At 40.8% G+C, this 26548-nt stretch overlaps 1 protein-coding gene across 1 annotated transcript; it reads right to left on the bottom strand.

Moving 5' to 3' along the window:
* Positions 1-3281: 3281 nt before the first annotated feature.
* On the bottom strand, positions 3282-25047 carry TMEM100 (transmembrane protein 100). The gene is made up of 3 exons (XM_069952909.1): positions 24969-25047; positions 14559-14749; positions 3282-4087 (listed from the first exon to the last, which is right to left on the bottom strand). The coding sequence occupies exon 3, from the start codon at positions 4019-4021 to the stop codon at positions 3617-3619; it is 405 nt and encodes a 134-aa protein (XP_069809010.1). The 5' UTR covers positions 4022-4087; positions 14559-14749; positions 24969-25047; the 3' UTR covers positions 3282-3616.
* Between the last annotated feature and the right edge of the window lie 1501 nt (positions 25048-26548).

Genomic DNA, 26548 nt, shown 5'->3' with positions numbered 1-26548 from the left:
GGGCTGTTAGGAGTGACTGAGCACGGAGCAGTCCTGCACAGCACAACACCCTGCAATCTTCTCTCAGTAAGTTCATAGATAAGCACTGACCTTTCTGACACCTGAATTTAGCGTTTTAGCTGCCCAGAGAGTCTACAAACAGCTGACCTTCATGTCACCTCTTCCTGCTCCCTCATCTCCCTCAGCCCCTCCCCCCTTCATAGGCTTACAATGGAGAGAGCAGAGCCCGTCTTCACTGGCTTCTCTGTAATGAAGACGTGTTTGCCTGATAATGCACAGATAAGAAGTCAGGAGGGGAGGCTGGGAGATTGCTTCTTGAGTACAGAAGGAGGCTTTTTTGGCTGTTGAAACCTATTACAGAGTTTCTTAAAACCGCTTATACTACTGATTTCTGCAATAAAAAAAAAACATGACAGTTACGCTTTAAACATGAAGAAGAACTCACCTTCAACTGCCCTAATCCCCACAACCGCTGACCAGATGGTCCTCAGTCCCTGCTGCTCAGTGCTTTCCTCTTTGACATCAGCCAATCACTGGCTCTCTGCTACCTGGTCCCTCTCATCATGGAACAAACCATTCTTGAAAAAAATGAAACAATATCGGGTACTAAATCTCTGGAGGTGGCCTGTTGATCGGGTAGAACAGGAATTACAGGGGATCATTAAGTATGTCTTCTATTTTTACTACCACTTAAAAATGGATTGTATATATATATTTGTTCACAATACAACTTACTTGACTGAAAGAGGAATCTATAAATTACATAGTCATTGAAACATGTGATTTGTAATGTGAAAAATCCCTAGGATAAATAGGGATTATTAAAGTGATCACATTGTACAACTGCAATTCATATGTGAATTTGGCCCATGTTAGCTATGGTCCCCAAGAACAGATTTGTGACAAATAATATTCTATACACCTAGCTTTCTACCAAAGTCATATTGTATCTAAGTGAATATACTGAATCAATAAAGCCCAAGATCTGCTCTCAGGACCAAACTTGTTATCTAACTGGGACAGAACTATAGAGAGTGCAGAAGTCTGAAATGCACAAATGCCCTTATGGCCCATCTACCACCAGCACTATAAATGGCACATGATGGCTGTAAGGTCTTCATAGAGGTTTGTTGTTGGGGGCTCAGGGGCTTCAACTTACTGTACACCTGGTTTGCAGAATACATTGCAATTGAGGAAAGAGAGCAGCACAAAGTCAATATACGATGCCCCCAAACAGAGCCTTCAGTAAATATGTATGCCCCCGCCCTCCCGCAATTTTCTGTACAGATTGGGGTTTAAGGGGTACCTCTCATTTGGATTGTGTGGTAGGATATTTCGAACTCCCAGCAGGTCTGTAGTCCACTCCTTAAGCCCTATAGACTTGCAGTGCAAGTCTACTACATTAAAAGTCAATTGGGCTAGCAGTTTTGTACATGGCTCACTTAAGGAGCGGACTACAGACCTGCTGGGATTTTGAAAGTGTATCCTGTCGTCCCATCCAAATAAATGGTACCTTTTAAGTCGGCTGCAAGTTAGGGCCATTTTAGCAACTTCCCGATAATATTTATTATTCAAATAATTTTATAGGGATGTTTATGTCTGATTTACTAATGAAAAATGATACTAGGGATAACCGGTCTGGGGATTTATTGTAGGACTGTGATATCCATTTCAGAATTTTGACTAATGTATATTACATAAATGTTTGTCAAAAAATCACTTGGGTAAGGGTAGGTTTACACCTACTCCACAACAGTACACCAAGAAGTACATTTAGGCAATGTTTACATGCACCGCCGGCCACTATTTATTGAAAGGGTTATTTCACATTGTGTCCTTTGGAATCCCGGCCGGAGTGTATACACATTATATACACTCCTGCCGGGATTCCATGCCACTGTACAGAAAACTGACATGTCAATTTTATGCGGCTGGACTGTGCAGACAATGTAAAGTGCGGTTCTGGCCGTACTTTACATTGTCTTCTAGGGTAAATTGGAGCGCGGGCACACCCTAATATGCCCGCATTCAAATTTAAAAGAAGTGATGTTTATCTGGCCGGTACTGCAGTACCAGCCAGGGTGAACCTCACAGACAGCGGCCGTTCTGTGACATGGCTGTGTCACAGAGCGGCTGCCGTTTTACAGCATCTGCCGTTTTACAGTGGCCTTAATATGCATTAAAACATATCCCACGGTGTCCCTATAGACCTAAATGGAGCAATTGTAGTCAAAACTATGTTTTATCCCCTATAGGGGGATAATTCCTGCTCACCAGACTTTTCTGAACCACAAAAAAAAAAAAAAAATCTCCTGCTACTGCGATTCCATGATTTGCAGCATTGCATGGACTGAGGCAATTGACAAAGCTGAATGATGAATGGGTAGGCATATAAATTTAAAACAAGGTACCATCTTTCCAAAATCCATTCCTTTTTTTCCTGCACTTCCAGCCATATAGCAAACATTTTATGAACCCTTATAACCCCTTTAAATGGAATAGCTACTAACCCAATATGTCTTCTCTCTGCTGGCCTTGCCTAGTTTTTTATATTAGAGTAGTGTATATTGCATATTACGAAAGCCTCATAATTAGGAGCTCATATTTAGAGGACTTCAGAAATATATGTTTGTACTACTGTATATCACTTTAGCTTTTATGCATTCTTTATGACTAGCGTCTGCAAGTAGATTTTGTGCAAATTAAACATGAATCCCTCATTAAGAAGTAATTCTAAATCTAATGATACATCTAATAGGCTTCTAACATCTTTACAGCTATTATTACATTATTCATGTGCAGTTCCCATCGCTGACTTCACGTTAATGCGGCTTGACTTATAACAGAGTCAACATCCACAAACATGATGGTTGTTGGTACATTACTATAAGCCACATTAAAAATGACTTCATAACACAACTGGCCAAACAAAGCAAAGTAAACTTCGGCTACATGCACACTGGCATCTGGTGAGCACTAAAGATACGTCCTATTGTTCAGGGACTGAGCATCAAATTCTCCTTTCAAGGAGGTCACTGACCTCTATAGTGAACAGCAGTCTGAATACAACAAATGTTATACAGGTATGTAGAAACCTTAACATTGCTGATTAGAGATGAGCGAACCTCGAGCATGCTCGAGTCCATCCGAACCCGGTCGGCCAGCATTTGATTAGCGGTGGCTGCAGAACTTGGATAAAGCTCTAAGGTTGTCTGGAAAACATGGATACAGCCAATGACTATATCCATGTTTTCCACATAGCCTTAGAGCTTTATCCAACTTCAGCAGCCACCGCTAACCAAATGCCGAACAATCGGATTCGGATAGACTCGAGCATGCTCAAGGTTCGCTCATCTCTATTGCTGATCTGGCTGCAAAGAAAAAAGAATAGACAATTTGAACCAACCAACCAAATATTGCTATTATAAACAGACATCTTCATAATATCAGACCTGTATGGTACAATTTATAGAACTGTATAAGAGCTGGCCTGACCCCACATCTCAACATGAACCCTATAATACTTGTCGCAGTCTCAGCTCATTGCTCATCTAAGTTTTCTTCCAAAAGATTTAGCCCCGTCGCAGTCCACATCATTTCAGATGTTCTCTAGCATTCAGGCAAATAAACTCCTTTGGTTAGCCACCAATGCCGTCTGGCTTTCCCTCCTCTTAGCTCTCTTTTTTCGTTGCCGAATTTTCCAGCACAGAGCACTGGAGCACACCAGAAGAAGTCCAGACGAGAGTAGGACCAGCCCGAATACAGAGATAATGGATCCATGAGAGTTGAAACTATAGGCCACGGCTGTAACCACAATGCCTGCTATTAGTATAACCACTCCAAAAGGGATAGTGCAACGATAGCAGGATAGCTCTGCTCCGCCTGTTGCTGCAGTCAGTTGGGTTTCATTGACCCTTGGAATAGTTGTAATCACACAGTCATTAGCGCGCTTCTCTGCTGTCATAGAGTCCGGAGACTTAGGGGAACCTAAAAGTATATCTTTGATAGGTTGCTCCATCATTTTGCTTCCATTAAGTTTCAAGACTGAACTTAAACCGCCCTTTTATCGAGCCCAAATCGCTTGACACTGTGTAAACAAAAAGAGAGACATAATATATAAATAAAATAACATAAAATAACATATAAAATTACAGTATATGGCTAAGTCCACACTACAGAATTTTTCAGCTGTCATTACCGATGGTCGTCAAAAAACATCTGATATTTGCTAAAGATGACCATCATTAAAGGGGTTATACAGCGCTACAAAAACATGGCCACTTTCCCCCTACTGTTGTCTCCAGTTTGGGTGGGGTTTTGAAACTCAGTTCCATTGAAGTAAATGGAGCTTAATTGCAAACCACACCTGAACTGGAGACAACAGTAGGGGGAAAAGTGGCCATGTTTTTGTAGCGCTGGATAATCCCTTTAATGATCATGATCATTATAAACAGCCATCATTAATAAATATTGGATGTCTTTTTGACTGTCACAGGAATCCCGTAATGTGAACTTAGCCTTATAGGGACCTGCACTACAAAGCAAGCATTCCTGGGACAAAGACAGCAGTTTTTGGACACATATATACTGTTTTCTTAAATTGCTGATCAAATATTTTATGTAAACATGAATATTATTAGAACCCATGTATAAATGCATCAGTGATAATCCAGTCAAAGAATGAATGGGCTAAGGGTGGGTTCACGCTATGAAATCCGCGCGGATAAGTTCCAGCAGATTCCATCGCTCGTACCCGCTCATGGCGGTGCGCATCTCCGCCCGTGCTAGAGACACCATAATACTCAGTCTATGGGACAGGCGGATATGCGTGCCGCCATGACCCGCTACGAACAACAAAATCATCTGAAACTTATCCGCGCAGATTCTGTAGTGTGAACCCACCCTTACAGGGGAAATGATAAAGGATTTCATTCTGGTTGTCATGGTTATGCCCAGGGACATGTATACAGTAGATCTCTATCATAGTCAAACTCTTTTTTTTTTTTCTTTAAGAAAACCATCTACTTGTGCTAACAAAACACAGTGATAATATAGTATATCTGTATAGTAGGATTAGAAGGAAAAAAAATTGTCTGATGTATCTATAATGCTAAAGGATAAAATTTTCCTTGGTGTTTACCTAAGGCTGGCTTCACAATGCCTTAAAAAACTTAGAAAGAAAACACCAATAACAATGCCATGGCATGTTTTTTTTTGTAAAAACGCCAGCGGCCAGATGTTAGCTGGACGTCAATGGAAGCTTATGATATGCCTTACACATATGGTGTTTTTTAGGGTGATGTTTTCCTCTCCTTTCTGGTATTTTTGAGGCAGTTTTCCCAAAACGCAGCACACTGAGGGTGTGCCGTTTTTTTTTTTTTTTTTTTCTTCGGTAAACTGTGGCATTTTTTTCTCTCATAGACTTCAATAGGATTGTTCTGGTTGTCTGGCATTTTGTCACCTTTTGTGGTCCTGCAGCTAGATCATGTGATGGCAGAGGGAAAAAAAAAGTTGAGCACACAAAAACACCTCAACCACAAAAAGATCATTTGCAAGATCATTCAAAAACACAAGAAAAAAAACAGAAAAATGCAAATGCATGAGAAAAATGCCATTTTTTTTCCTTTGGCCTGAAAAATGCCAGACAAAAAGTGTGTGGGAATTTATAATGCAGAATGCACAACCACTATAGCAAAGCACAATAAACCAAACATAAATGATAAGATATGTTTTTTATGGCTCTTCAAAAAAAAAAAAAAAATGGTGATATGCTGTTCCTCTGTTGTTTTTATTAGAAATCCATGGATCAATAACCAAGAGGGTGTTACCAATTGGGGACATGTCCCTACACTGTCTGATGTTATCCAATCAGAGCTGACTGAGTCAGACTGTATTGGGACACTCCCCCAATTAGTAACAGTTGGTTATTCAGTCATAGATTTCTATTAAAAATATCATAGGAATGGCACATCACAGAGTTATACAAAACGATGTTCATTAATTTCTTTTTCATAGGGATTGCTAAAATTTTTTTAAAAACAGGTCAGGAGTGATGACAGGTCCCCTTTAACCCCGTAAGGACAGAGCCTGAAATGGCCTTAAGGACAGAGACAAATTTTATGAATATGACCTGTGTCACTTTAGTCATTAATAACTTCGGGATGCTTTTACCTATCCGGCTGATTCTGAGATTGTTTTCTCGTGACATATTGTACTTCACATTTCTGGTAAAATGGAGTCGATACTTATAACGAATCTTTATGAAAAACACCAAAATAACGTGAAAAATTGTGAAAACATGCATTTTTCCAACTTTGAAACCTTCCTGCTTATACAGAAAATGGTTATGCCACATAAATTATATATTAAATAGCATTAGCAACATGTCTACTTTATGGTGGCAGCATTTATTAAACTATATTTCATTTTTTTTAGACAATAGAAAGCTTAAATCATTAGCAGCAATTTTCCAAATTTTCTGTAAAATTTCAAAATCAGATATTTTCAGGGACCTTTTCAGGTTGAAAGTGTATTTGAGGGGCCTGTATGTTAGAAAGCCCCACAAAGCACCCCATTTCAGAAACTGCACCCCCCAAACTCTGCAAAAGCACATCCAGAAAGTGTTTTAACCCTTTAGGGGAGTCACAGAAATAAAAGCCAAGTGTGTAAGAAATTTGAAAATTTTTATTTTCTGTGCAGAGATTTTATTGTAATCCAATATCTTTCATAATGATAAACCTATTACCAGAGAAATGCACCACAATATTGATTGCCCCGTTTCTGCAGTTTATAGAAATACCCCATATGTGGCCGTATTGCGCTATTTGACGCAACCACAAGCCTCAGATATAAAGGAGCGCCCAGTGAATTTCAACGCCTCCGTTATATTTGGTTATTTTTGACCGTACCACATCAGGTTGGCAGAGGATATGGGGTGCCAAAACATTAAAAACACCCCTAAAGGGACACCATTTAGAAAACTACACCCCTCAAGGAATGTAACAAGGGGTGCGGTGAGCATTTGGACCCCAAAGGGGCTTCACAGATTTTCAGAACAATGTGGTGTAAAAAAGGAAAAATTCTATTTTTTACACTAAAATGTTGTTCTAGCCTTCATTTTTCATTTTTACAAGGGGATAAAAGAAAAAAAAAAACACCAAACGTGTAGCGCAGTTTCTCCCGAGTACAGAAATACCCCACATGTGGACATAAAGTGCCAAGCGGGCGCAGGACGAGCCTCCAAAGGGAAGGAGCGCCAATTGTCCTTTGCAAGCTGGATTTTACTGGAATGGATTTCAAGGGTCATGTCGCATTTACAGACCCCTCGTGCTGCCAAGACACTGGAAACCCCCCACAAGTGACCCCATTTTTGAAACTACACCCCTCAAGGAATCTAAAAAGGGGCACAGTGAGCATATGGACTCCACTGGTGACGGGCACAAATGTGGAACAATGTGACGTGAAAGGGAAAATTTTCATTTTTTCACTTTCTCGGCACAAATGTGGCCGTCATCAAGGGGTCCATATCCTCACTGCACCCCTTGATAGATTCCTTGAGGGGTGTAGTTTCCAGAATGGGGTCACTTGTGGGGGATTTCCAGTGTTTTGGCAGCACGAGGGCTCTGTAAATGCGACATGGCGTTCATCATCCATTCTGGCCAAATCCAGCCTCCAAAATCCAAATGGCGCTCCTTCCCTTCGGAGGCTTGCCCTGCACCCACACGGCGCTTTATGTCCACATGTGGGGTATTTACGGACTCAGGGGGAATTGCTCTACACATTTTGTGTGTTTTTTTCTCTTTTAACCCCTTGTGAAAATGAAAAATTTAAGGCTAAACCAACATTATAGTGTAAAAAATGTTATATTTAATTTTCACGCCATATTGTTCCACATTTGTGCCCGTCACCAGTGGGGTCCATATGCTCACTACACCCCTTGTTACATTCCCTGAGGGGTGTAGTTTCCATAATGGAGTCAATTGTGGGGGGGTTCAACTGTCTTGGCAACACAGGGGCCTTTTAAATGCAACATGGCCCCTCGAAATCCATTCCAGCCAAATCCAGCCTTCAAAAACCAAATGGCGCTCCTTCCCTTTGGAGGCTTACCCTGCACTCACATGGCGCTTTATGTCCACATGTCGGGTATTTCCTTACTCAGGGGAAATTGCGCTACACATTTAGTGTTTTTTTTATCTTTTAACCCCTTGTGAAAATGAAAAAATCAAGACAAGATCAATGATTTAGTGTAAAAATGAAACATTTTTTACACTAAATGTTGGTCTAGCCTTGATTTTTTTCCTTTTCCACAAGGGGTTAAAAAAGAAAGTGAACACAAAACGTGTAGGGTAGTTTCCCCTGAGTACGAAAATACCCCACATGTGGACATAATGTGCCATATTGGCACAGGGCAAGCCACCAAAGGGACAGAGCGCCATTTAGATGCTGGAATGGAGGATGGAGGCCATGTCGCATTTACAAAGCTCCTGTGCTGCCAGAACAGTAGAAACCCCCCACAAGTGACCCCATTATGGAAACTACACCCCATAAGGAATCCAACAAGGGGTGCATTGAGCATATGGACCCCACTGGTGATGGGCACTTACGTAGAACATATGCCGAGAAAATAAAAAATACCATTTTTTTCATTTTCACGTCCCAAATGTGGCCGTCACCAGGGGGCCATATCCCCGCTGCCCCCCTTGTTAGATTCCTTATGGGGTGTAGTTTCCAGAATGGGGTCACTTGTGGGGGGTTTCTACTGTCCTGGCCGCACAGAGGCTTTGTAATTGCATCATGGCATCCTCTAATGGGAATGGCAGCCATACCTACTTAGCTGGGGAAAAGGGACAATTCTAATTTATTTGGGGGTATTAGGCCAATTATTAGTTTATAAGGTTGAAAATGACAGGTGTCCATCAAATTCAACCTGTGTTGATCCAGAGGAAGGCAAAAAACCCTCGTGAGGCAGACGACAGTAGCCTCATCACTGGGGAAAAATTCCTTCCCCACTCCATAATGGCGATCAGACTAATCCCTGGATTAACGTGACCCCTGAAATAGGAATAAGGGACAGAATTTAGATAATGTAGAACCCCAATGACGTGTGGTGCGCCTTGGAGCGATCCAGTATGCAGAGGCCGGGGTGATCAGGATTGGTGTCACACTGGAAAATGGTCTCCTTCCTGATCTTCCTGTTACGCCACACTCTGCACTTCTTCTGGGGTCTCCTGTTTTCCAGTGTGGGGGACGTCACCTGGAAAATGTTGCCCTGGTGCGATCCGGGGTCCTTCATATCCAGAAGCGCTGGGTCCGCTCCATGGCTGCTAAATATTAGGGTTTTATTACGGCTTCTGATATTTTTGGATTGTGCCGCAAGCTACAGTAGCTCGGGCAGCGAGAGACCAGAGGAGGGGGTGCTGGTATAAAAGTTATCCCCGTACAGGTGGTAACCTTTATCCAGCAATGGGAAGATCAGTTCCTGGACGATCTCCCCACTAACTCCGAGGATGGGGGGGGAGGGGGCATCTGGGGGCAGGATTCGGGTGTCCCTTCCTTCATACACTGTAATGGTACATGTACACTGCGGAATGGCGAAGGATAACCCTTTGTGCATTCCGCAGCTGGCACCCGCCGGCGGACTGATGCAGGCTTGCGTCTCCGCTTGTGTCACACTCCATTCTATGCACGGGCGGATTCCGCCCTCTGCAACGGACAACGGAATCCGCCCGTGCATAAAATAGAGTCTATGACACGGGCGGAGACGCACACCTGCATCAGTCCGCCGGCGGGTGCCAGCTGCGGAATGCACAAAGGGTTATCCTTCGCCTTTCCGCAGTGTGCACGTACTCTAAATCTGTAAGTGTACCCTGAGGTACTGTCACAGAGTTTGTAGAATTTCACGCCATACCGTGATCTCTTATTAAGACGGTACTGGCGGAAAAGACGTGTCTGGGGGGCAGCGTACGCTACGCTACCCCCAGACACTTCACTTGATGATGATGAGGATGAATGGAGGAAAGAACGAACCCCCCCATTCATCCTCACTGGCTGTTTCGGTGTTGGAGGCAATAATAGCATATGCGTCCGACGCCGAAAACACCCTGGGGGCCATTTTTATACGGGGACTAGTATATGGGGTATGTAAATGTTTATTGTAAAACTTTATTTCATGTAGTGTAATGTAGTGTTTTTTAAGTTTTTTTGACAGTAAGAAAATAATATCCCTACGCCAAGAAAGGAGCTGCTGATAAATGCCGCACTTACGTGCGGCACTTATCAGCAGACAGTGGCGGTAGGATATAGGGGGGAAAAACGCTCCTACGCCAAAAAGGAGGAGTTGCTGATCAGTGGCGCACTTACGTGCGATGCTGATCAGTACTCAACGGCGTTAGGGCGCAAAAAAAGTAAAAAAAAAAAATTGGGGGAAAAAAATAAATAAATCTTTTTAACCCAAAGCAACTGATCAGTGAATGATATTCACTGATCAGCCGCTAGGGGGCAGTAGAGAGAAGATTGCCGGAGATTACCGAGGCCCACCGAAAACGAAGACCCGAGTGTTTCCGAAGATTTCCGACGCTGGACGAACGAACCCGGAAGCGACGCGAAGAAGACGCGAGGACGGCGCGGACCGCAGATCTTCGCTCCGGACGGCCAGATCAGGTGAGTATGGTACACCTGCACCACACACACCTGTTCTGCACCTTTCAGCTACCTAGCTGGGGGGTGCAGAACTCGGCAATACTGTTTTTTACAGTATGATCGCCGTGATGGGCCGGCCGTTACTGGCCGGCCTATCACGGCGATCGTGGGGGTGGCATCGGCGCCATCTTTGTTGGGGACACTAATGGCGATTGGTGCTATCTCGGACAGCACCAATCGCCATTGCTTTCCGGGCCACCGGGTCACCGATGACCCGGAAAGCTGTTTTCAGCTGCTATATGCTGATCTGTATTGATCAGCATATAGCAGCGATCGTCGGCACGGGAGGGGTTAATCACCCCCCGTGCCGACGAGCAGAGATGGCCTGCTGTACATTATAGCAGGCCATCTTCCCCGACCGCTGTGTGTGAACACACAGCGATCGGGGAAACATCGGGCGTACCTATACGCCCGTTTGCGTTAAAGCCCACCCTGCGGGGGCATATAGGTACGCCCGATGTCGTTAAGGGGTTAAGCAAAGACAGATCAAATTACCTATATTACATAGAAGAAAATAGGCTTCTACATCCTTATTTTCTACACACTCTCGGCTTGACTTCCAACCAAAACACAGTCAATTACTGATCGCTTTGCTTCAGGCTGCTGTGACTGTAGCACTCCTGACATAGACTAGGGTAGGGCTATATTCACACAAAGTATTTCCGTCAGTCTTTTTTACACCAAAATCAGAAGTGGAACTGACAGGGCAAAATTATAATGAAAAAAACTTGCACACCTTCTGTGTTTTCAACCCACTCCTGATTTTAAATGAAAAAAAAAAAAATTTGACAGAAACACTATGGGGTAGATTTATCAAACTGGTGTAAAGTAGAATTGTCTTAGTTGCCCCTAGCAACCAATCAGATTCCACCTTTCATTTTTCAAAGAATCCGTGAGGAATGAAAAGTGGAATCTGATTGGTGGCTAGGGGCAACTAAGACAATTCTACTTTACACCATGTTTGATAAATCTACCCCATAGTGTTTCTGTCAAATATTTTTCTACTTCTAATTCTACTTCACGCCAGTTTGATAAATCTCCCCCTTTGTGTTAACATAGCTTAATGCTAACATGCTTTAGAATAGACATGGGGGGGGGGGCTCAATATTACTAATGCAGCAGTGCTAACTATGTTGGAATCAGGCATTGTGCAGCCCTGCAGTTCCCGACAAAGCCATTGGAGGCAACAGAGGGGTCCATACTGCTGCCACTTGATGTAAAAAAAAAGTTATTTATTTATTTAAACAGATATAGTCATATAGTTAAATAAGTATACCTTTATTAATAAAGTTATACAACTTTGGCAAGAAAACGTTAAAATAAATCCACTGGAATATCCCTTTAATGGATGCGTCTTTTTTACATGAGTTTATGTAAGTATTGAGTATTCTAAAAATCATAAATCATGTGTAACATGAATAGGAGTATACATGTGACATTGACAAGGAACAAAACACAAAAGCTGAAAAGTGATGCTCTATAGCTAGACAGCACCAATGAGAACGCTCCAAAAAGCCACCCACCTTTAGTAGATCAGATTTCATGTGATGGATTTTTAGTCCACCATACATTACACATTATGTTCATTTTCTTTAAAAAGACCACCCTATCGAAGACTACTTTACAATTTGCAGATAGGTTACACTGTGTTTACTGCTGCAACTACAGATTTTCACAGTATGACGTCTTTGTCTATTGCAGATAATGTGAATTTTATGCTTAACTGGGATTTCTATAATAATCTGAAATTCAACCTGGACAGTCACAATAGCAATGCACAATAACCAGTTATTCTGGTTTCTGGTTTAGATGCATTTTTGTTAAAGTGACTGTACCCACAATCTGTCCCCCCAAACTGCTTGTACTTTAAGATAGCCGCTTTTAATCCAAGATCTGTCCTGGGGTCCGTTCAGCTGGTGATGCAGTTATTGTGCTAAAAACAACTTTTAAACTTGCAGCCCTATGTCAAATTGGCGTGGCCTAGAGTACTCAAGCCACTAGAATGGCGACGCCCCCCTGTCCCTTCTCCCTGCCCTCCTCATCATTAGGAATACTCTTGGAACATTTACTCCTATTTAGCACCTGTGTGAACACTGCACATGGGCTGGATCGTTAAGGCATCTGTTCAGTGTTCTGACAGGTGATGAATAGGAAAAATGGTGAAGAGGGTGATGAGGAGGGGCAGAGGGGCGTTGCAATCCTAAGGCACACACACTCTAGGTCATGCCAATTTGACACAGGGCTGCAAGTTTAAAAGTTGTTTTTTTAGGACAATAACTGCATCACCTGCCGAACGGACCCCAGGACAGATCTTGGATTAAAAGCAACTATCTTACAGTAAAAGCAGTTTGGTGGGGACAGATTGTGAGTACAGAGTCGCTTTAAAGCATAAAATTATAGACAATAACTAAAGACTTTTCCCAGAATAATGTACTCTAAATACAGAAGAATATTTTATTACGGGCTATTTGAAAAAAAAAAAAAAAAAAAAGCATTTTGATTGTGATAAAAATCTAACATAGAGGACACAACCTACACTTTACGAGTAGGCTATGATTTGGTCCATGTTGGTCTTAAACATGTGAGAATGATTTCACTTTCACTGGAAGCAGAGCTGAAGTTGGGCCACAGATCTGAGGTATGCTTCCCTAAGTTGAGTTAAAGGGAATGCACACAGTTAATGTTTTAGGTATAAGCACTACTTTTTAGGGTTCTTTTCAACCCATTAGGCCATTATATGAATATTTTATCAAAGTAAAAAAAATTACTTTGGACATATGTGCTGTCTTTGACAATAAAAAAATTATCTGATTTTAAAAAGTAGAACCCGGGACTATATTGTTATTCTTAGTGAACAATAATGTAACCCATCAAATGTAATGGCATTTGTTTGCCCCATAGAAGCCTATAGGAACATCAAACTAAGAATTGTAGGTTTCAGTATTTTAATACATATACCAGATGTATGGTCCAAATACCTAGATGTCTATGATATGACCAGAGATCCTGGTATCCAGACACAATGTGTCAAAATACAATCTCATCTTCTAAGAACGAAGAACTATCTCCGCTCTGCTACATCAGTTAGGAATGTATTAATGGATCAGACTGACGTATCTAAAAAGATAAACATTTTCCCTCGTGTATACCTAAACCACAAGCTGTGGGAATTTATAATGGAGAATACACAACCGCTGGACCAAAGCACAGTAAGCCATACATAAATGATAGGTTATGTTTTTGTATAGCTTTTTACATATTCAACGATAATATATATATATATATATATATATATAATAAAATTCTCTTTAAAAAAAACCATAAAATAAGAAAAGAAAATGGCGCATGTAAACATACCCCTATAGAGTCATTTGGCAAGCTAGGTAGTTCTATTTTGCAGTCTCTGTATCATTTTAATGTTTTTATATCCCCTACTGTAACACATCAAATGTCTGGTATATCACAACCTTTATATATTGCCAATATAACATTATATCTATCTATCTATCTATCTATCTATCTATCTATCTATCTATCTATCTATCTATCTATCTATCGGCACACACATCATCAATACAAGGCAACAAAATAAGTACTGAAAATACAATATTCCATTTACAGCAATTACAAAAAAAATAAAAAATGTGCAAAAAATTCTGATTTCAATTTTCAATTCTCAAAATGTTCCCAATGTCAACAAGTTTACTGCAAATCAGTTTTATTACTTTTTTTTTTCTTTTTACAGATCTTTCGCTTATGTTAGTCTACAAACATCTGTAGAGCTGAACACAAGCAATCTTTGAAGCAGAGAGATGTGTAACAATTCAGATTTACAAGCAAGCATTAAAATTTGAACCTACCGTGAAAATCTATAATCCATGGTCTGACAAATCCCAAGGGTTTTAATCAACTAAACATGTATTTTGTCTTCTCGATCCAGTTTGTCCTCAGCAGGAACACTAAGAGGAAATGCTGTGTGCCTGTTGCTGTGAATACCAGTCTGCAGCTTGAGGCTGAGTTACAGATGACACATAGTTAGCGCTGAGGTTTTCTATGGAAAGAAAAAAAAAAAGGGACATGAATCAGAAGAGAGTGAATACTGAATAGGCGTTTGTTTGCAATTATTACTGGGCTGTACTGGGGAGAGAGGGGCCAGGCTCCAGGGTATAGCTCAGCTATTTACACCTCTGTTAAGATTTTATTTCTTGGCAGCAAAGTTTAGTTTTCTGACCTCTTGGTCACTTAGTTTATTGCATATTGTGACTGTATAACAGTAATAAACATAAGAACAGGCAGCCTCGTAAAGGATCATAATGTAAAATTATGATACCTTTCTGATACTCCATGAAACAAAACTCACAAGATAAACAATATTTTACAATGGGGGTACATGCCATATCTACAGATCATACAGCTTCTATGGGGCCCTTGGAGACAGTTGTTCAAGTCTTTGTTCCATCTAAAGATGAGCGAATCGCTCAACTAAACAAAGTGAAGCGCTTTGCTTGATCAGTGCTCCGTTCATCAAGTTGGCTGTGTGTGATCGCTGCTCCGCTCCCTGCCGCTCCACCCCGTGTGTCAGGGAAAAGCTGGATCCAATCCTGGGAAACTTGGAGAGCTTTTCCCAGCATCCTGGGAGGAGCGGCAGGGAGCGGAGCAGTGATGACACACAGCCAACTTGATGAGTAGAGCGATGATCAAACAAAGCTCTTCACTTTGTTAAGATGAGCAATTTGCACATCTCTAGTCCCATCTTTTTGAGCAACTTTCATGCTGAAACCTTGTGCATTGCTGCATAAAAGTTGCATTGTTAAAGTATCCATCCAAATCCAAGGAATACTTTCAGAGATTTCTGCTGAGGATTCAAGTTTTCTAAGCCATGAGTTTTGTCTATGCCATGGATATGCATTTTGTCATGGATTATCCCTATTCAATGGGGTACTCTCAACAACAATGACTGGGTCCATAGAAAAGGAATTGACTGCACATAGGGGGAGATTTATCAAAGGGTGTAAAATTTAGACTGGTGCAAACTGCCCACAGCAACCAATCACAGCTCAGCTTTCCTTTCAGCACTGCCTAAAGCTGAGCAGTGATTGGTTGCTGTGGGTAGTTTGCACCAGTCTAAATTTTACACCCTTTGATAAATTTCCCCCATAGAGTTCTATGGAAAGTTTGGCCATCTACAGACAGATTATGTCAGTGAAGAAAAGGGTAGAATGTGTCAGATTGTAACAGGAGATAGCAGCAGACTGCAACTATCTCCTGCGGGCTGCTGGGACAATCTGACGATGGACAAGGCAGCCCCAGCCAATACCACCCCCCACCCCCCGCAGCCCCTCACACTTCCCTGCTTGCTGTTGGCACGTGTAATAGCACCAGCAGTGAGTGGAAAACGAGGAGCAAGTGATCGCTGACTTCACAGGTCGACCCTCGCTTGCTCCTCTGAATTGGCCTGTGTGATATGGCCTTTAAAGTTTTCTAGCAGGACACTGCACAGTTTTCTAGCAGGACAAAGGCCCATTGCTTTCTCAAGATAAGCATTAAACAAGCATCCAACCATCCAACCACAAGATGTGAATGGTTCCACAACTCCATAGTGCCCTTCTTTGGTCCAACCAAACATATATTCCTGTTCATTTTTACCTAACATGCAACACAAAAGATAAAATGAAGTTATCCTAAACAAATACACAATTCCTTTCCCATTCCTACCGAATCTCATGGACATTATAGAAGAGGATTCAATTTAGTGTCAACCCCTTTGATATAGCCCACTAGAGAATTCAATGAATTTTTCAGACCAATAAAAGAAACCGCAGATCTGCATTCAAATACCAAATAATAAAACAAATGACCAAGTAGTTGAATGAGCTTATTTATCCTCTTTGTTATTAGGAGGTTATTAGTCCCCACACAAAGGAAGCTTTGCTGTACCATGTGCTGTAACAGTTTCTACCACAACCAGCATTAACTTTTTAACTGACTATGCTGTATTAGCTTTCCATTGGATGAGACGAGATAGCCTTTATTCAATTGGGATTTCCTTCCTTGGACCATTTTTGGTAGGTACTAACAAAAAAACACCCAGGATCTGCTTGTTTGATCTAGCCATTACAATTTTGTCCATGGCACAGTCACAAAACCTTGTGCTTGCTCATTTATCCTGCTCCTAACACATGAACTTTAAAGGGAAACCATCAGCAGATAAGAAACATCTTACCTAATTATATGTCCCTATGGTGGATGGGGTGCTGAGGATGAATGTAATTTTCTAACCTTGAACTTGCAGTTGAATTAATGTGCTAATCTGAGGTGGTTTGATGCACTGGGGACAGGACTACCACCCTCAGTGCACCAATCCCCCACCCCCAAAAGCCTCTCTCTTCTAATGGATATTGGGGTGGTGCTCTGCAGTGATGTCTCTCCAGTGCTTATCACTGCTGAGCCGGATGAATATTTATTAGAAGGGGTACACCGACCAGGGAAGATCGGTATACTGAGGGCCCCAGTTCACCAAACCACCTCATTTGCTTAATAATTAAACTGTTCCCAAAAACTAGTGTGGAGGATCAGGGTAAGAAACTTACCTTCATCCTCAGCGCCTTGTGCGCTATAGGGATTCATTAGCAGGTTAGATGCTTTCCCTTTAAAAACTGATTAATTACTTGGTGCCTTATACTTTAAATCCCACTCTTAACAGGTGCAACTAATATCATGAAATGAAAAATGTTGATTTTAATCTCACTGTGCCATCTATGCAGAATGGTCAAAGAGCACAAAAGAGGCTGAAGAAGACACTGGGCTTGGAAACCAGCAGCGGTGGCCGAGCATTACAAGTTTACACTTCTGTTATGTTCCCCACAGACCCAGCAGCATCTTTAATTATGACTAACAACCGGAAAAGCCCTTTAACGCGATGAATAGGTGCTTAGCATTTGGGTAAACAGCAGTATATCTACACGGTTTAAAAAACATGTTTATAATGTGTGCCAAAGTCACATGGCCTCCAATCATTTTACCCCAATATTACAGATGATAATAGCATTCATTTTCTTTAAACCTTTTACGAGAAAAAAAAAGCTAAAATTTCTCCTATTTCAGGCTGGGTTCACACTACGTTTTTGCAATCTGTTATTTTCATCCATTTTATTTCCATTATAAAAAAAGGATAAAAACGGATCAGTTTTTTTTAACGTACACAAAAATGAGGTTGACTAAGGTTTTGTGTTTGTTAAAAAAAATTAGATCCTTTTTTTTTTCAAAAAATGGATGACAAAAAACGGATTGCAAAAATGTGAACCCAGCCTTACTGATCTTATTGCAGTGCAAGAACAGTAATTACTGTACATGAGGGGAAATAAACAAATGACTTTAGTGACCTCTCCTTCCTGAAATCAACAGACCCAGAGGAATGACGTCTCAGCCACTGTACAATCCGACTAGATGGGAAGTAGAGGTTTTCACTTGCATAGAATGCAGGTAAATTTTTTTACAAACACAACAACAGATGAATAGTCCTTCACAAATGAGAAGTCTGTGGCCTTCCAATAATGCTATGAAAAGATTACAGTGGTGAAGGATGATTTATCATCTACTCTTTTTTATTTTGTATATGTTTTTATGTTGTATATGTCATAAAATATGGCAAAATCCTTGCAGCACAAACAAGATATTTCCTGCAATAAAATACAACAATCTTTTATAGTGGAGACAATCGTCACTGTGCACCAAGCTGTGGACAATCTAGTTACTGGGAAGAATGGGAAGTATTCTATTGCAGAAATGTGGGTTAGTTCATTATAAACATTATGACTTATTGCTACACACTCAAGGGAAAACCTTACAAAAAGACTTTCAAAGACTTTCTAATAACATCTGCAGTAATTATCGTACATTGGTTAATATCCTTTCAACAGTTTTATGCACATATAAGAGAAAGTGAAAAACCATAGATGATAGTGTAACATATTTCATTGTCCACAATATATACTTATTAAAGGGGTTATCCTGACTGAAAGAAAAATGGAAGCTTTCTTCTAAAAAGTGCAACCCTCTTGTCCTGTTTAGGTGTGCTTTTGCCGTTCAGGTCCATTGAAGTGAAAGAAGCTCAATAGTAATACCACACACACAGGGGTGGCACTGTTTTTGCTTTTTTTTCCTTCTGGCTTTTCCTTCTGGCTTTTTAAAAAGTACAGCTTGCACTTACAGGACATGTCTTATTAGGTCCTACAACTGAGTCTATAGTACTGCAGGGTCCATAGGGACAAGTTGTTGGTTTGCCTTGACAGGCTTAGTTGACTATTAGGACCTGTTTTTTTTTTTTTTTTTGTATAAAAAATACATAAAAATAAATAAATAAAATAACAACACATGAAACATTTCCACATATACTTGGGAGGCTAATTTATCACTTATGGAAACCCCTATTTTTTGTTTCTTTAAAGTTGCTATCTGAAATCTGAATACATAACGCATATACATATATAAAACAAGGACATCTATAGGTTCCAGCACTGGTTATGCATCGTCTACATATCTATGTAAAATAACTATAACTTAATTACTATATACTTTAGCATTTTTTAAGATTTCTGTTGTTAAAGGGAATATATCTGTTTACATCCTCTAAAGCTATTTGGACTCAGGTTTTTTTTTCCAAATTCAGGTTTTTGTTGTCCATGAACAACACTATGGGCCCCTGGACAGCGGTCAGAGCAGCACTTACAACTACCCACAACCAACGCGACGGTGCTCAGAGCGGCTCTCACCCTTGCTCAGGGACCCTCCCTTTCCCCCAGGATGGCTGTCACAGACCACCCTACCCACCCTCTCCCGTCCTGAGAGAGCTGTTTTAAGTGCCGTCTGGATTTTGTTGAGAGCCGTCCCCAGAGTTTGCCGCTTTGAGGGGGGGGGGGGTTCTACCTGGGGGACATATGTGCCAAGGGTTGTCAATATGTGCGATGCTCTGCCAGGGGGCCCTCCTGTGACACAGGCCAAATAGCAGCGGGGTGACCTGCCTCCATGGTAGCTACACCACTGCACCCTGCTCTATACTGATGAGGAACAAGAACCACAAAACAGCTGTGTACGCATGGCTGACTCATTCTTCTGGAGGAGATTGTGGATGGGACAAAAATCCCTAGTTAGGCTACAATGGGTTAGAGTTTGACTTTCAAGGTAGCTACTGCGAAGCTAATTTACATACTTTTTTTTTAACCATATAGCATTGCTGGCCAAAAGACTTCCTACATCATGACTAAGGGCGCATGCGCACAAAACGCGTAGGTTTTTCAGCAAATTTTGTTATGAGCTTTTATTTATTTATTTTTTTTATATGCAATAAAGAATTTTTGATATTTTAACTCCAGAGTGCTGGGACCATCACCTCGTTATCACCTCGTTATTGAACAGGCAATTAGCCGAAGCCAGACCCGTGCACCCTCTTTTATGAACTGAGATCTTTCTACATCCATGTGGAGGTGAGCTGACTACCGTTACACTTTTTGTTGTTCACACTTCCTACATCAGCTGGTGGTCCTCCACAAGGGAAAGGATTTTCGAGCAAATACATGTATACTTCAAAAAACTACTTTGCAATTTAAGGGACATTTCACATGTTTCTGTGATTGGTGGGGGTTCAAGCAGTCAAACCTCACTGATTATCTAGGGACAACCCTGTTCAATTATAAGGAATTTTTAAAATTACATAAATATGTCATATGCCATGTCATGTCAATACCTCTATATTTTTGCCCTTATACTAGCTTAGTATAACATTATTAACCAGAATGGGGAGGGGTTCCTTAAGTGTATGCGTGTGTGTATGGATGTATGTTTGGAGTGTCTGTCTGTAAGACCATGCATTTTCATCTCGTGTTTACCATCGTTCTCTTATAAGCCCTGTTTATTCTCCTTGTTTGCTGATTTTTTATATTCAATGATGTTTACCTGAAAGTGTACAGGTGCCTTCTATATGATTGTGTTTGTGCCTTGTGTGCATTGTAATTTTATTATTCTGAAAATGTTAAATAAATTCTTTGGAAAAAAAAACCCCAGAATGGCCAATGGTCACGTGATTCCACATAGATGTCAGGTATTTGTTCAGAAGTTGTATAAATTGAGAACTGGTTACCAGTGGTGGTGATGCCGTAACACATGGGTGCTTATTAGAGGAGTATATAAATTGTAGCACCAGAGACCCCCTACATGTTGTTTTTCTGTCAGCAGTTTTTTATGCTATAACTTATAGATGTAATTAGGTTTACTCTTTAGTTTTTTGTGTTGCTAGATCAGATGGTAACCCCTGCAACAACGCATGCAAAGATCAGAGGTCAATGCCTGTTTTTCCTGTTCCATAAAGAATAGCACATTAGAATAATTATCTGTGGAGCGCATCTCAGCGCATCTCAACAACAAAGAGGACTAAACACTGGCAATGTTAATCTCTTTCCCAATTTGCTTCATCATGTATCTGTTAGAGATAAGTAAATCTGATTCAGCAATTCTGACTGTCAGACTTTTTTTGCATTCGGATCACAATTTAAATCTGGAAGTGCCCTGAATGCCTATGCAAAGTATGTACATGTGCAGGGACTCCTGTCTAAGATAGGAGTCCCTGCTCCTGCACAGTACACTGGGCCTGGCATAAAGTGAAAACTACAACAATAGCACTGTCACCTGGGCAACTCGGTGTACTGGAGCAAGGATGAAACTAATCCAAAAACATAATGATTGACTGGAAGTGTTCTAAAATGTACCAGTTTGAGGTATTTAGAAAAATTAGGAAATTAGAAGCCCAACTGAATACAAGGACTGACACGAATTATAACATCTCTCTACAGAACATGGAGCGAGGGGTGAAATATCTTATCAGTTATCATCTAACAACAGTCAGATTGATAACATGGGAAATAGTCAAGCAGAAGGAGTAAGAAATCACTGTATGGCTATGTTCACACGTTTTTTTCAGCTCCGTTTAAAATGACGTCCGTCATTTTGAGTCTAAAATAACAGACGTTTTTTGAAGCCTGGCATCCCCTTGCAATGAAGGGTGTTTGCACATTATTTTAGTTTGGGGTTACTAATTGGCCTTTGGGTGTGGCTTAATTGAAAAATCCATTGGATTTAATAGTAAAAACGGAGAAAGAACGGTGACAAAAGAAGAACTGTGTGTGAACAACTAATAAAAAACGTCTGCTATTTGCAAAAAACGTCCGAAAATAATGTTCATGTTCATTATTTTGACGTCCGCGGCAAAAACGTCAGTTTTTCAATACATTGTGTGCATAGGACGTCCGTCTTCCCATTGACTTCAATGCAATTGCATTGAAGTCAGTTAAATTGCTGCAAAAACGGACGTTTTTTTAATAGCGAAATTGGACGTTTTTTCTCCATTTTTGACATTGTGTGAACATAGCCTATATGTATATACTGTAGATATGTTTATATGTAAGTATATGAAGGACCTTCAACTTCATGGGAGTCTACAAAGAGAAGTAGGTGGTCATGGCAAATTGTATTTGACTTAGTTTGGATGACTTTCTGTCCAAGAATTGTGGCAGAGAAATGAATTTTCACAGTTAATGTGACTGTCGTATTGAGGTCTCACATTGCCTTTAAGCATTTTTCCATGTTTGGTTTTGGATAGAGGAAAATGCTTTTTGAAACGCTATCTACATGTAGCAAAATGGCCTATGCTTCAAAGCACTAAGGCATCACTAAGTTGCACTTGTCCGACTATCTATGAATGTTTTTGATACCTTAGTATATTTATGTATCTATCCTAAAAATTGAGTTAGAATTCTCCTTTCTGTTCTATAGGTGTTGTCACGAGAGAACGATGAATAAAAGTGTATTTTTTTTTTTTTTTTATAAAGCTCAGATTCTTAAGTACTACCATCTGTTTTTCATCCTAACCTATGCATGGACTCAATTATAAAAGTAGAGAAATTGAGCACAAGGCAAATGGATTTCAGGTGTCTGAAAATGAGAAGGGAAAAGGGCTAATGCGCATACACACCAGGACTGTCGCTTTAGTTAATGTATCCAATTAATAAAATCACATTTACCTCCCTGCTTGTTTAGAATTGACTTTTTTATGGTCAACAATGGTAAATGTTTGAGGCCCCTATATACATTGCAGAGAAGTTGTTAGAACCCACCCAGGTTGGAAAGATTGGCTAGCAATCTTATATGTATTTGGACCTTATGTCTGGGGAAAAAGAATCTGTTGTGTCTCAATGCACCACCCTTATATTCCTCTATAAGATAAGCCACCCTCCAGCTGTTTGTGACAGGGACTGTTTTTTTTTTCTATGGTGACAGTTCCCGTCATGCATAGAGGTGTATAGAGAATTGTGTCAGACTGAAAGGTATACACCACCTCATGCAGGGCATATGACAGCTGATGACTACTTAATGGCTTATGCTTATTTACAAATCTATACACATTTCTAGTACCAGCTCATTTTAAAATATGCAGACACTCAGCCAAGCTGAGCATGCATGAAGATGGGGAAAACAGGGGGGAAAGCTGTTTTCTGTGCCAAAGGAGCATTCAGCTGGCAGCTATTGAAGGAGGATGGGCACCACTAGTCTTCTCTCAAGTAATATAGAAATCTATCTATTCTTTTTTTCTCTCTCTCTTTAGCTGTCTTCTGTCTAGCTCTTCAACTTTATGTTATCTATCATCTATCTATCTCTCATATCTATCTATCTATCTACACGGATAAACCAGCAGCACTCTGTTCTCTTAAAGTCCAAAAACGTGAATTTATTCCATATACAAGTGCGACGTTTCAACCTCCTCTCGCTGTCTTTTTCAAGCATGCGAGATGCGAAGCTAAAGGCGGTTGAAACATCGCACTTGTATATGGAATAAATTCACGTTCCTGGACTTTAAGAGAACGGAGTGCTGCTGGTTTATCCTTGTATATACTACTGTGGACCCAAGTCTACGGTCTGACCCGCTGGCACCACCTATTACTTGAAGTAGTGCTGCTCTCATCCTTGGAATATCTATCTATCTATCTATCTCATTCCTTTTAACTTTATTTATTTAATCGATCATTTCTTTCTTTTCTTTTCTATCATCTTTCTTTCTAATAGACAGATATGTAAATAAAGGTATAGGTAACATTGTATATAATAACATTGTAAACATTCTTTGTACTTACTAGTAGGTACCATTTATTAGTATATCAAAGCCATGGCAAATCTATAAAGCAAGAGGTAACATCAGACCTATAAAAAAAACTATGTACATCCTCTATAGAAACTGATTTTGAGGAAAATCTTTTTACTGTGTTATAACCTTTCTGGTTTTACCTTTGCACAGCTATCCTTATCTTTACAAGCCTGCAAATACTGCAACAAATTCTTCTTATAAACATGATAAATTCCAACAAAGTTTATAACGAAATATAAAAACCTGGATTTTTCCAGAAGAGCTGTAGTTAGCCTTCCTGGAACTAATTTCTAGGCTATATAAATGTATGCACAATATCTCGTACATGCTTACAATACGCTCACATTCCATAGGTAACAAAGCAATTGTAGCAACTAAAGGCTTAAAGAGAAGTAGCAGAACTGTATTTACCATCGGATCAGTGCACAGTGATATCCCAAAAACAGTTAACTGCAGACTGACGCAAAACCATACATAATACTCTTTGATATTATCCTGATGAGTTTCTCCAAATGATATACCTAACTCTGCTACATCAAATTTGCATAGTGAGTTTAATGACACTGTCATACTAAGGATGCACAGTTTTAATGGGGCCCATCTCATCATAGATAAGTAAGACGCCACATACTGATCTGTAAAAAAAATGGTTTACATATATAGTTCCATGTTTATTAAATTTGGATGCGACGTCTTTCTTGTGTATTGTATATAAAATTGCAGTGTATTCAGCGCCAATAATAAAATGCATTTAACAGAAACTATTCTAGCATGAAGCAATATAGTACAGCAAACAAATAAACAACAATACTATAATAAATTGCTCGGTATAGTAACTATATACAATATTTACACATATACATGTGCAAAAACTGTACAGTTTATTTGCACTCCATCAAAGTCACAGTAAGAATGATAACCAAGCATGGAATTATATTGTTTTATTATTAGGATCTCTTAACCTAAGTTTTAACCATAATTTGAGCTATAAACACATGCAGGAATATTGCAAATAGATCAGCAATATGACAATGAAAGAGCTCATAAACAGATAAAGCAAGCTCTATGAGCCAGACCTTACCTTTCCACAGCCAGGCTGCAACTGACTGAGCAGACACATGTACAGAAAAAAAAAAAAAATCAGTGAATGCAAATCACACACTGTAAGGGAATGTCTTCAAATTGCTAGCTGTTTGGCTGGGAAGAGCTCTTAGGGAGAGTGGTAAAACCTATGATAGATTATCAACAGTTTCCTCTAGTCATACGCATGAAGAATACGTTCAACAGTTTCACATTTCAGGTTGTCTGAATAGGTTGATGGTAATGAAAACCATCTTATCCCCACTTTACTTTCAATCTTATTTTTTCTACAAATTATCAAAAAGAATAGAGAACATTTTTATCTGCTGAGGGGATATGATTGTCACTAGAGATGAGCAAAGCAGATAAGAAATTTGCTTAGCCAATTCTCGATTTTATTTTGCATAAATTTTGCAAATTTGAGAAGAGAGTCTTAACGGACTGCATTAAACAATTTTTTAGCCGTTTTAGTGCAGTTACCTACTGTAGATCACTCACCCCTGGTGCCCTCTTTGGCCTGCTCCGCTGACAGCCTCACAGCTTGACTGCAGTGCTCTCCCATCTTTTTCAGTCATTGATTGGCTGAGCGGCTCAGTCAATCAGTGACTGACTGAGAAGCGACTGTACTGCAGCCAGTAAATGCCAGAGAATCTCCAGATAAGAGTGACAGCCCACTCAGCCAATCACAGGCAGTGAGGTCCTGAGGTATTGAGTGTGTCGGGTGCTGAAAAAAGAAGACGTTGGATGTGAGTATGAGTGCTCCCCCCTCCAGCACTGCACCCATCGAAAGGGGGTAACTTGACCCCTCTCTTGCTGGCAGTGGCGGATTTTCCCTGGGCCCCGGGCTGTCCACCCAACCTGCCCCACCTCTCAATCCGCCTAAACCACCCACATTAAAATCCGCTACTGCCCCCCCCCCAAGCTGTCCCCAATAAACACTGCCTGCCTCCCCTCCCTGCTGGCCCCAATAAACATAATGTTTGGTCCCTTTCTGCTACCCCCAGTAAGCACTGTCCACCCCACCTCTGCTGCCTTATAGGGGAGGTCACAGGGTCACAGCAGCACAAAGGATGTCAGGAGAGGAGGGTGCTGATCTTATAGGGGAGGTCACAGCAGCACAGAGGATGTCAGGAGAAGAGGATGCTAATCCTATATGAGAGGTCCCAGCAGCACAGAGGATGTCAGGAGAGGAGGGTGCTCATCTTAAAGGGGAGGTCACAGCAGCACAGAGGATCTCAGGAGAGGAGGGTGCTAATCCTATAGGAGAGGTCCCAGCAGCACAGAGTATGTCAGGAGAGGAGGGTGCTGATCTATAGGGGAGGTCACAGCAGCACAGAGGATGTCAGGAGAGGAGGGTGCTGATCTATAGGAGAGGTCCAAGCAGCACAGAGTATGTCAGGAGAGGAGGGCGCTGATCTTATAGGGGAGGTCACAGCAGCACAGAGGATGTCAGGAGAGGAGAGTGCTGATCTTATAGGGGAAGTCGCAGGGTCACAGCAGAACAGAGTATGTCAGGAGAGGAGGGTGCTGATCTTATAGGGGAAGTCGCAGGGTCCCAGCAGCACAGAGGATGTCAGGAGA

This window comes from Dendropsophus ebraccatus, chromosome 14, assembly GCF_027789765.1.
Source record: "Dendropsophus ebraccatus isolate aDenEbr1 chromosome 14, aDenEbr1.pat, whole genome shotgun sequence".
NCBI lineage: Eukaryota > Metazoa > Chordata > Amphibia > Anura > Hylidae > Dendropsophus > Dendropsophus ebraccatus.
This window is presented reverse-complemented; position numbering and strand designations above follow the sequence as displayed.

Bases quoted from the DNA above. Each gene is read 5' to 3' on its own strand.
- TMEM100 (XM_069952909.1), bottom strand. From the start codon at position 4,021: ATGATGGAGCAACCTATCAAAGATATACTTTTAGGTTCCCCTAAGTCT.